The sequence below is a fragment of the Perognathus longimembris genome, chromosome 3 (genome assembly GCF_023159225.1).
Source record: "Perognathus longimembris pacificus isolate PPM17 chromosome 3, ASM2315922v1, whole genome shotgun sequence".
Taxonomy (NCBI): Eukaryota; Metazoa; Chordata; class Mammalia; order Rodentia; family Heteromyidae; genus Perognathus; species Perognathus longimembris.
In genome coordinates, this window is record NC_063163.1 from 79,849,606 (window position 1) to 79,862,404 (window position 12,799).

Below are 12,799 nucleotides of genomic sequence, written 5' to 3' on the forward strand. Positions count from 1 at the left end.
ACAGAAAAAGCCACAAATAGAGGTGTGGCTCAAGTGGCAGAGTGCCAGCTATGAGTGGGAAAAGCCCAGTGAGAGCATTAGGCCCCCATATTCAAGCTCAGTACTGGTGCACGTGTGCACATGCATGCGTGTGCACACACACAAGAGCAAACAGTTCTAACCAACACCTCCACTCCTATTAAGTCAAGATTAACAGATATGCTGTGATCCGAGGTATGTGTGCACGTGTACAACTCCAATGCAGCTGTGTTTGTATAAGCAAGAGGAAGGGAAGGCTTGGGTCTCACATCAGTGAGCCCAGCCCACAAAGGAAAGGTTTGTTCTTGCCAATATGGTAGACAACATAGGGGGCTGAAAGCTGTGTGCTCTTGAGACAAAGCAGCTTATGGCAAAAAAAAATTTTTTTAAGTATTACCCATTTGGCCACAACCACAAAGCCAACTTGTGTTCAACAAGACTGCTATTTATTATTCACCCTCTGAAAGACTGAAGAAAAGAAAATGCAAGAAGCCACACCTGGAAGTCTGGCAGAATGGCTTGCCACAGCTTGATAGAAGCATTACAAAAGGGAATACCGATCACGTGGGCCATGGGGTTGAGCACTTGACATTTATTCTTCAACCAGTGACCTCTTACTATCCCACTTTCTCTACTAAGAGCCTCATAAACCATGCACATAAAGTATGCATGCATACTTAGGTGTGCTTCTGGTATGTGTGCATGTGTGTCTATGTGTTCTCATGTATTTGTCCCCATTACTCTTCCAAAATCTTTACAGATTTTTAAGTCCTGAAGACAGAGACCATGTCTAGCTTATTTTATACTCGCCCAGAATGTATCCATAAGCTACCTGAAGTTACACTTACTGTTTACTGCTGAGACAACTTGCTTTCAAGAGAAATTCATACAAGACCATGTTGTTAAATACAAGACTTTCTGAAAGGGTTGTGATCCAGCCAAGAGTCAATATTTATGTGTACAGAGACCAAAAGCATCACCAAAACCATCTGCCTGCCAGTAACCAGGAAAAAAAAAACACCCTTATCAGAAGCCACTGAGGTAGTTGTTAAAAAACCATATTCAAGTGCTGGGTGCCAGTGGCTCCTAACCTGTAATCCTACCTATTTAGGAGGCTAAGATCCCAAGATGACTCTCATCTTCAATTAATCACAAAAAAAGCTGAAAATGGGGCTGGGAATATGGCCTACTGGTAAAGTGTTCACCTCGTATACATGAAGCCCTGGGTTTGATTCCTCAGCACCACATATATAGAAAAAGCTGGAAGTGGTGCTGTGGCTCAAGTGGTAGAGTGTTAGCCTTGAGCAAAAAGAAGCCAGGGACAGTGCTCAGGCCCTGAGTTCAAGCCCCAAGACTGGCAAAAAACAAAACAAAACAAACAAAAAAAGCTGAAAGTGAAGCTATATGGCTGAGGCTCAAGTGGTAAAGTGCCAGTCTTAAGCAAAAAACTGAGGGAACAGCACTCTGGCCCTGAGTTCAAGTACCAGTATTGACACCAGGGGAAAAAAAAAAAAAAGAAGAAAAGAAAAAAACCCACATACTCAGGTCTCTCAGTTCATGTTAGAATAACCCACTCTACTACTAACATGTACTATAATCTAATACACTTAAAGCATTTCTCCCCTTTTTACCTATATTCACTAGAAAAGTTTTATTTTACAATCCAGTTCTACCTGTGAATTAAGAAATGCTGTACTGGCTGGGAATGTGGCTTAGTGGTAGAGTACTTGCCTAGCATGCATGAAGCCCTAGGTTCAATTCCTCGGTACCACATAAACAGAAAAAGCCAGAAGTGGTACTGTGGCTCAAGTGATAAGAGTGCTAGCCTTGACACAAGAGGGGCTCAGGGACAGAGCCCAGGCCCTGAGTTCAAGACCTAGGACCAGCAAAAAAAAAAAAAAGGAAGAAGAAAGAAAGAAAGAAAAGAAAAGAAATGATGTTCTGCCTGGTGCTGGTGACTCATGCCTGTAATCCTAGCTACTCAGGAGGCTGAGATCTAAGAATTGCAATTCAAAACCAGCCCAGGCAGGAAGTCCATGAGATTCTTAGTCCCAATTAATTGCCAAAATGATTCAGAAGTGGAGTCGTGGCTCAAGTGGTAGAGCACAAGCTCTTAGCGAAAAAAGCATAAGGACAACACTCTGGACCTGAGTTTAAGCCCCAGTATAGGCACAGAAAGGGAGGAAGTGAGGGAGGGCTTTTCCCTTAACAGTAACAGAGGTAACAGCATATACAATTAGACTTTAGACTTCTAAGGAAGGACTTCTTAGAGTCAAACATTTTCATATTAGATTTGGGACTTTAGGGTACTTTTGATTAAAAGGGTACTTTTGATTAAAAAAGCACCCCTTGAGTTTAAAACTATTTTAGGATGAAGGAAGGTGAATATGATCATAATACTTTGCTAATGTGTGGTAGGCACAGCAGGGACTTGGCTTACCAATGAACAAACCCTCATCAGAAATGATAGCCAAAAAATAATGAAGAATTACTAACAATCAAATACGTGAAAAAAAGGTAAAACTCATAATCCTTACTCAAATCTTTAATGATTAAGCCACAATTACAGAGCAGACAGAAGTGCAGTTTCCTGACAATGTGGAAGGTGGTTCTGTTTCCTATAGTTACTGATTCCCCAACAACTACTCAGCATCCTAGGAAGGAAAGCAGAGGCTGTGTCAGCTGACACTCCACAGCACACAGGTAGGCCTTGCCACCACAGCAGATCCTTGTGAGACTACCCTTCATTGCCAGGCTCAGCCTTGTTCTTGGTGGAAAAGCAGCCACAATGAAAAGGCATCTATTTTGCAAAGCTGGATGTCAGGCTAAGAAGGGAAAATGAAGCGTACTGTATCCTTTGCAGAGTTTTGAGTACCAAACTGGCAACATCAGAAATCAGCTCATAAGTGAGACCCATGGTGGGAGACAGGCACATCTGATATTATCTGGGCAGAAAATCGCTTTTCTTTACAAAGCCCTTCATGTACAAAGAGAACCAGAAGAGCCAACCAAGACAGGATTGGACTTCCCAGACCACGTTCATTCCTCTGTCTCCATGCCATACTGACACTAAGGACAAGCACATAGCTGACTACATACAGCTCCTTCTCCCCACCCCATCACCCAACTTATGAGCCTGTCAAAGATAAAAGCTAATCCACACCAGGCACTGACCTTATTTCTAAGGACTATCACTAGGCTTACTTTACACTAATGTCACCTCCTCTAAAACTAATTAATTAATATTTAAGAAGCAAAACCCCACAGACAGTAGTATAGCCTGGAAAAGGAAGATCCCCAATATTTAATTCAACTAAGACAATTTTGAAGCAACTTATTCTATTCTAATTCCAGTAAGTCTGGTTAAAGAACAAAATAATACTAATATTTATTAAGTGCAGGCCATTAATGCAGAAGAAAACCATATCCTAAGGGCCAGTTAGTTCCAGGACTGCACTTGGACTCCTTTAATGGTGTAAGCGAAGATGAGTTTCTCATGGTTTACAGAATCCAAAGAAAGACTCACAGAGCATTTTGTGGATGTGGAAGATGAAGGGAACTGTATGAACTTGGTAGAATTTGCCATTCAAATGTCTATTTGGGGTGTATTCATTGGAATGTTCTATTTCTTTGAAGGAGAGAATGTCTTAAATTTATCCCTCCATTTATAAAGGGGAAAATAAAAACTCAGTTCCAAAGCAGATGCTGCTGCTCCAAGACTGAGGTTGGTGGGCTGAAGCTCTTTCTCAGTGTGGCCACCCTAAAACCCTCAAGTTAAAGGGCAATTTGGCAAATGCTCCTTGATCTTGAAAAGGAATACACTAAGAAGTTGTGAGTAGTAAATGTAACTAACATTTAATCTAAGTTTCACTCCACAAATCAAGTTAAATACATAATAGAATAGTGTTGGCACTTGCCATTCCATAGAAATTTTCTTCACAAAATAAATCTAAATAGGAAATTTTCATCAATGAAAAATCCCTCTGTGAGAATTTTCAGTTTAATGAGATTTGCCTTTGTTGATCCAAGGCACCTTTGGAAATGTATCAAATTTGTCCCCATTCCAAAGGTGTCTGTCTACTTCCCTATTTCTGTAGAGAAAAGGTACTGCTGCATAATATCACATCATCCCAGTCAGTAAAGAAAGATGTTAAAATAAAACAAGATAGTCATGAGCTTCTTGAGAGAAAACCGCAAGAGAGTTGGAACATGTCCTAAGGGGGAAAAAAACCATCAAACATAATGTGAAGCAGAACTTTGACAGAACGTCCACTTTCAGAACCACCCACTCTGCTGAGGCAGCTGTGCCCTGACACGCACTCAGCAGGCACAGGGGTGAGGCCCACTTCCCCACTGTCTGGAACAGAGGAGAAATGGCTATTCCAGCTCAACACAGGTATCCACACCAGGTCAGAGCCCCAATTCGATCTCAGAGCTCAGGATTCACCAAGTTCATTTTCTACCTGTAAGCTAACTAGAAAACAACTGTTTCTCACATCTCTGTACAGCTTTTTCTCCCCTTACCCTCACTGATATTTGCTAATAAAATGAGCACGGATTTTAATCTTTACAATACACAAAGAGGGGCTGGGAATATGGCCTAGTGGCAAGAGTGCTAGCCTCCTATACATGAAGCCCTGGGTTCAATTCCCCAGCACCACATATATAGAAAATGGCCAGAAGTGGTGCTGTGGCTCAAGTGGCAGAGTGCTAGCCTTGAGCAAAAAGAAGCCAGGGACAGTGCTTAGGCCCTGAGTCCAAGGCCCAGGACTTGCCAAAAAAAAGAGCCTTCTACAATACACAAACAACATTTCTATCTTTTCCCACTGGGAGAATGGGTTATCTGGGAGGGCAAAGAAAGAAGGAAGAGATATGGAAGCCCACTGAGGATAAAGTACACAAAGACCCACTCTTAGTCAACAGCTTCCATTTCTACCACTAATAGCTCTGCTTTTACAAATAAAGTGTTTAAATCCTACACTAAAGCTTCAAATTGTCAAGAATGAAATCTGTACTGCTTTTGTTATTGTGGAATCTTTTCTTTACCTTTTGTTCTACTTTACAATTCAAAAACTTTGACTTCATGAAAAGAGAGGAGGAAAGAGAGAAGGAGGGAAGGAAGAAGAGAGGGGGAAAGGGAGAAAGAGGAAGAGAGAGAAAGAGAGAGAGAGAAAGAGAAAGAGAGAGCCGGGCTTTTAACTGGGTACCATTGGCTTATACCTATAATCCTAGCTAACCAGGATGCTAAGGTCCAAAGGATTGGAGTTCAAAGCCAGCTGAGGCAGAAAAGTCTACCAGACTAAATCAGCAAAAAGATGAGCTGGGTAGGGGTATGGATCAAGATGAGCAAGTAAAGTGAGTGAATGCTAGGCTCCAAATTTAAACCTCAATATCAGGTGACTAGGGGGAGTGTGTGTGTGTGTGCCTGTGTGCACACACGTGTGTTTAAACTACCCTCCATATCCTCTAAAAGAAACGTGTGAAGACTTGTGCTGGTGGCTCACACCTGTAATCCCAGCTACTCAGGAAGCTGAAATCTGAGGATCACAGTTCAAAGTCAGCCTGTTCAGGAAAGGCCATGAGACTTTTATCTCCAATTAACCACCACCAGAAAACTGAAGTGGAGTGGTGGCTTAAAGTGGTAGAGCTATAGCCGTGTGTGTGTGTGTGTGTGTGTGTGTGTGTGTGTGTGTGTGCCTGTGTGCACACACATGTGTGTTTAAACTACCCTTCATGTCCTCTAAAAGAAACGTGTGAAGGCATGTGCTGGTGGCTCACACCTGTAATCCCAGCTACTCAGGAAGCTGAAATCTGAGGATCACAGTTCAAAGTCAGCCTGTTCAGGAAAGGCCATGAGACTTTTATCTCCAATTAACCACCACCAGAAAACTGAAGTGGAGTGGTAGCTTAAAGTGGTAGAGCCATAGCCTTGACCAGAAAAGCTCAGAGACAGCACCCGGGTCCTGAGTTCAAGCTTCATGACCAGCAAGGAGGGGCAGGGCGAAGCATCTGTGAAAAGCAATTACAAATCATATCATAAAATTCCTATGCCTACCTATACTCACAACCTCATTATAATCTTTTCACCCAGACAGCACACCCAAGGTCAGGCGTCACTGTGCGTTGTTTCATGTTTTCTCTGTCAGAGAAAAACTGATATGATTACACTAGAGTCTAAGAGTCTCAGCTGTCAGTTCTCAGTGTCCACGTCAGTACAGAAACTTTAAGAGGACATGCAGCAGCAGGAGAAGTCAAATCACTCACCTTATGCAAAGGGAGCACCAGGAATGCTCCTCCCCCACTGGCTTCTATGATGATGGCAACAAATCTGGGATTGACAGCACAAAAGGAACTATCCCAGGTCACACGAGAAACCCGAATGTCATCATAGCACTGGTCATTCTTCACGGCTTGTCCAAATACATGCCGGAACTTGCTCTGTCGTACCACTCGCCGCATGGTTCCTGCAGAAGAGTGGGAATTCTGTTAGAACTTCACACCAAACTGAAGAGGAACAGTATCGCATTTTTGTCTGCTCTCCTAAAAGGTAGCCAAATCACAAATCCAAATTTCCACATACCCAGAAAAAAACTGCAAAATGTGAAAGGGAAAAATCCCTAATCCAAAGTCCAAAAACAGTTCTCAGCAAAGCGTAGAGGACAATTAGCCTTTCAGGGATGGGTGAGAACTGGTGGGCAATGCTCTCTAACCCCTCCCCATTTCCAAAGATAAGAAAACTCCCAAGTGTTCTGTGTGGAGCTGAAGAAAGCTTCACACAAGTTGTGCTTCCCAGCCATTCATCTCAGCCTGCCAAGGTAGCTTTTCCAGTTTTTTAGCATTTTCCCCAGACATCAGCAGTCTGCTGTCTGAGAACTTTGCCTGCTACCCAGAGGATGCCCACAGAGCAGCTATGCAGGGTAGGGAGTTCAGACATAAGCAACCACTCTGTCTTCAATGCAAGAGCCTGTAGCCTCCCTTTTAAGACAGGAATAAAAATCAGAGCAACTCACTTCTGAACTGCCCAACACCCAAGTGGCACACAGCGAGAACAGGAAGACCGGCCACAGCTGCCATAGGTCGAGAGCCAGGTCTTGGAAAAAGTGCTTAAGTGGGAAGCAGGCAACCAAAGCCACTTTTAGGATAACAGGAAGTCTAGCAGTGGCACAGTAGAGGGATAAGATGGAGAATCTGAGGGCAGGTACAGGTGACAGAGCGTCAGGTCCCTGGGCTTGCTCATTGGCCAGACAGACAGGTGCACTGACAGATTTGTTCTTTTAGGTCACCAGGCTGTACCTGGCTAAGGTTTCCTAGGCTGTACTGGATGTGATTTCCCAATCTGCAACATTCTGTTCAATCTGGTTAGAGTAGAAGGAGTCTGGATGGAGCCTAAGTGAAACTGGAACACAGTCAAACCTCAACAACTGAGCTGAAAACCAAATTGTCATGAACAGAGACAGGCTGACACCTGTCCACTCTTTCCAAGTGGAACACACAGTGGGCTGCTGCTAATCCTCATCCTCCAACTCCCTTCTTCATGGCCCTGGGCCCACTGCTAAATGCAGAGGGAACTCATGTTTACCAGAGCTCCTTCTCGCCTTCCCAGGCACATGCACAAGTGGCCTCTCTCCAATGCTGGGGGCATTTTGGCATGCAAGAGCACTGTGTTCCTGGCCCAGCTGTTACCATGTTACCAGATCTTTCCAGCACACCACGAGAACCATATATTTTGAGTCTCTGCTAGAGATGGTGAACAGTATGCTTATACTTGGCCAGGCTCCTTCACTTGTGAAACAGTATTAGTTTTTCAAGTATAAGTTAACGACAGCTTCCATGACATGTGAGAACCAGAAGGAAAGCACATCCAAACAAAAGCCAAGGTAGAGCCAGCTGGTCTCAGGATCCATCTCCCTGCATAACTAAAAATTTCCAGTGAGTATTCCAAGTTACATGGAAGGGAAAAAAAAAAAAAAGATTGCAGCAGGTCAGCAAGATAATATCCTTCATATAAAAGTTCTTAGCTGAGTGTGGTAGTTCACATCTAGAGTCCTAGTTACTTTGGGGGCTGAAATGAGGAGGATTGTGGTTTGAGGCCAGCCCAGGCATAATTGTTCATGAAACCCCATCTCAACCAATAAAGAGCTGGGCATAGTAACCCACAACTGTCATCCTGTTGCTTAGGAGGTACAAATAGGAGGATCAGGGTCCAAGTGGGTCTGTGGAAAATGCAAGACTATATTTTGAAAGAAACAAGAGCAAAAAAGGCTAATGTAGGAGCTGGGAATGTGGCTTAGTGGGTAGAGTGCTTGCCTTGCATGCATGAAGCACCACATAAAGAGAAAAGCCAGAAGTGGTGCTGTGGCTCAAGTGGTAAAGTGCTAGCCTTGAGCAAAAAGAAGCCAGAGATACTGCTCAGGCCCTAAGTTTAAGCCCCAGGACTGGTAAAAAAAAAAAAAAAAAAGGCTAAGGTATGGCTGAAGTGGTAGAGTACTTGCCTAGCAAATATGAGGCCTTGCGTACCCAATCTTCACTATGGTTAGAAAAATAAAAGTCCTTACAAATTCATACAACTAAAATCCAATAGAAATTAGAAACAGACATGAGGTAATCCACACACAAATATATACATGGGATTTAGCACCATTCCTTCCTGAAATCCTAAAACAGCCCCAGTAAAAGAATAAAAGTAAGGGTACGCACCAAAGGACAAGAAAGCATGAAAGGAGGCTGCAAGAGGACAAACAACAAAATACTGAATGCCGGGAAGTGGTATGCATGCAACTGGATGAAGCTGAGTGTCATTCCCTCAACAGAGTACCTCAGGAAGAGCAAGGTGCTCTGCAAATCCCCAGAACAACAACAAAAAATAAAAGTGTGTGCATCTCTAAAGAAGGGTGTGGGAGAGGGATGCACAGAGAACTAAATGAAAGCCTGAATGGCCAGTTGCTACACAGCAGATCCCCTCTCTTCACAGCTATTTAACTAGGCAACTGGCTGCTCCCTTCCCAGAAGAAGCTAGGAGGGGCCAGGCATGGCACTGACAGTCACAGTCCCTGCTGTCAAGCAACTAGCGAGAGTGGGAAATATTCTGCCAAGGGTCATTTGCATATGTATAACATTATCACAGGCCATACAACATGACCAATAGAGGCAGATGGCCCCCAGGCCACCAAATAAGCACATATGAGAGGCACACATATGTGCCTGCCCTATCACTGTGCCTAATGATTCTGTAGGCTGAAGAATGTTCCCCACAATTCCAATAGCCCCAACTCACCAGGTCTGGAAGAGCAGACCTCACTGCAATCAAGGAGCTTCTCTACTTTCCCAGGTATCAGGCCAGCATTCACACTTTTCAATGTGAGAATACAAGAAGGCCTCTAACTTAAAAACATACAATTTTCCTCTCCATCTAACCTCCTACCAATGTGCAGAAAAAAATATGTAATTCTGTGTCTGTTTTGATGGATAATGTACACATTTGCTGTCTGATCTTAGAAAGTCACTTCTTCATCACATAGGGTGACAACTCTTTTCACTCTAATGACATCTGGGCAGAATGGCACTGAGTAGTGCTAGCTACAGAGCAGCATGGGAAGAGCCAGTCTTTCCACAGTGCTGTGCTGAGTCAGGTAGGCTAGAGAAAGGCTTGAAGGGCCTTGGAGCCCATTCACATCCAAGGTCAAACCCAATCTGGGCTCAGCTGTGCACACGTGACTCCACAGTTTCAGCTGCGCAGTGCTGTGTCTCAGGCCCTCCAGGCACACAATAGAGAATGGCAATTAAGAGAGCAAGCTCCAGAAACAGACAGCTGCCGAGAGTGAGGAGCACAGCTGCGCCCTTTACTTACTGGCCATGGTTCACTGGGCAAATCACTGAATCTCTCCATGTCACGTTCTCTATTTAGAAGTAGACAATGCACATACAGTTGAACTGATAGTGAGGTCAGCACTCGGTGATGGGATGGTGGCAAGAGATTACCATGTGTTCACATCTAGTATAGTTAGACACACAAAACTAATCGTTTAACGAATGTCAACTACTGTTATCCTACCAGGAATTGACTCAGGACAACCCACATCCAAATCCTGGCTCTACCATTTCTGTTAGCAATTACTTAACCTCTCTGCGCATCTGTTTCCCTGCCTATAAAATGAAGCGAATGATATCTAAAGAATGTAAACCAAAATCTGACAAAGAAAGCCCGTGTCCAAATGACTTCACCACTATTATCTATGAAACATGCAAAGAACACAAATTATTTGCAAATTCTTCCAAAAACCATGACAATACTTCAATGAATTATATAAGGTCAGGACTATCTTGATACCGAATCTGAAGACAATACAAGAACTACAGAACATTATTTCTTATAAATTTGGATGAAAAACCAACTCAACAAAATATCAGCAAACCTCTGAGTATGATAGTATGCCTGTAATCCCAGCTACTTTGGAGAAAGAGAAAGGAGGATGGTGGCTGAGGCTACCCAGGCAAAAGCTCCCTTTGAAATAAAACTACAGGAAAAGAAAGGAGGAGGGTGGGCAGTTGGAGGCATGTCTCAATTGGCAGAGTTCTGGCCTAGCAATCTTGAGGCCCTGATTTAGATCTTATACCAATCCTCCCTGCCCCCACCAAAAGAAAAAAAAAAAAAAGGGAAATCAAATCCAACAACATATAAAAGTAATATACAATGACCAGCTAGTTTTATACCAAAAATTCAAGAAAGGTTGGTTCAACACCTAAACTAATTAATGTAACTCTCACAATAGGATGAAAAGCAAAAAATAACATGACCGTCTTAGACAAAGCATGTGACAAAATCTAACACCTAGTCACAGTAAGATATTAGATAAACTAGGAATAAAAGAGAACTTCCTCAGTCTTACAAAGGACATCCATGCAGACAGCACATCTAATATACTACAGTGGGGAAGATGAGAAAGGAGGCAAGGACCTATGCCCACTTGTTCTTGCCCTACAGGTTCTGGCAGGGCAATTAAACAAGCAGCAGTAAAAGACATTCAGATTGGAGAGGAAGAAGTAAAACTTTCTACATACAGATGGCACCATCTTAGATTGAGAAAATCTTAAGGAATCCACTAAAAGAATTACTACAACAAACAAATGCAGCAAAGTTAGAATATATAAGATTAGCATATATCAATTAATTATGTTTCTACTTTTTTTTTGGCACTGGAACATGAACTCAGGGCCTGCATGCTGTCCCTTAGCTATTTTGTTCAAGACTGGCACTCTACCACTTGAGCCACAGCTCAACTTCCAGCTATGGCTCATATAGTAGTGCACCAGCCTAAAGCAAAACAGCCAGTGAAGCTGGAAACCAATGGTTCATACCTTTAATCCTAGTTACTCAGGAGGCTGTGATCTGAGGATCACAGTTCAAGCCAGCCCCGGCAGTAAAGTTCATGAGACTCTTATCTCTAATTAACCACCAAAAAGCAGGAAGTGGAGCTGTGATTCAGTTTAAAGTACTAGCCTCGAGTGAAAAAGCTCAAGTACAGTGTCCAGTTGAATCCTGAGTTCAAGCCGCAGGATTGGCAACCCCCGCGCCCCCCCCCCCCCCAAAAAAAAGAGTCAAGCAAGAGTGTGAGGCCCTGAGTTTAAGTCCAGTACTGGCACCAAATGGAAGGGAGGGAGGAAAAATTTGACAAATACCTTACATAGAATCTATAGAACATATTATCTAACAAATGTTAGCAATTAAGAGCACATGAATAGGTTTCCCAATCCAAAGTAAAAATTCAAATAAACTCTCTACTGATTATAGGCCCAAGAATAAAAGAACCAGTACTGGCTTATCAAGAATCCTTTACAAAATTATTTTTTTTTGCCAGTCCTGGTAGTTGGGACTCAGGGACTGAGCAATGTCCCTGGCTTCATTTTGCTCAAAGCTAGCACTTGAGCCACAGCACCACTTCTGGCTTTTTTTCTAGATATGTGGTGCTGAGGAATCAAACCCAGGGCTTCAGGCGAGGCAACAACTCTACCACTAAGCCACATTCCCAGCCCTCCTTTACAAAATTCTATGTTCTCTTATCTTAGTAATGGTATTTACTACTCTTTAACTTCCTTTCAAACTGAGGAAAAATTGGAAACTAATTGAAACACAAAACTTGCCTTGTGGCTCAAGTGGCAGAGCATCTGCCTGGCAAGCACGGGGCACTAAGCTCAACCCCAGTGTGGGGGAAGGAGAAATATCAAACCTAGGAGGAATTCTTTTACTAAGATTTTTTTTTGGTCTTATTTTTTTTTTGTTTTTTTTTTTTGTTCTTGACAGAGGGTTCACTATATAGCCCAAGCTGGTCTCACAACCCTCCTGCCTTGGCTACCCGAGAGCTAGGGTTACAGCATGCGTCACCATACCTAGCTAGCTTCTCATTAGATATCTTGTTCCAAACTGGTTAGACAAATTACAAGTATTCCCCAAAGCTAAAGTGTTCCCCTAAAGTACTTTATAAGTGAATTCCACCCTCAACCATATGAAAAATAATAAACAAAGGCAATTAGCCCAAATCCAGTGATACAATAGGTACTACTTCAAATCTCTTGTCAAGAGAACAGTTCAACCTTCAGAAGACACCTACTTGTTGGATCTAGATACAAATACTTAAAACTCTACGAGGCCTTCAATTGCAGGACCATCTCAGTGATGAAGAAATATGGTGGATGAAAAGAATATAATTAAGTTTATACTGCAATGGCATCAAATAAAATGTACTCAAAACACCTGAGTAAATGTTACTATATTTTTCTCTTCCTG

General features: G+C 42.8%; 1 protein-coding gene across 1 annotated transcript in view; it reads right to left on the reverse strand.

The window, feature by feature from the left end:
- Positions 1-12,799, reverse strand: part of Coro1c (coronin 1C) — a 70,755-nt gene that overhangs the window by 35,062 nt on the left and 22,894 nt on the right. Inside the window, exon 2 of the mRNA XM_048342767.1 lies at positions 6,283-6,482. Within this exon, the coding sequence (XP_048198724.1) occupies positions 6,283-6,477 (195 nt within the window). The 5' untranslated portion in view covers positions 6,478-6,482. The remainder of the gene's footprint in view (positions 1-6,282; positions 6,483-12,799) is intronic.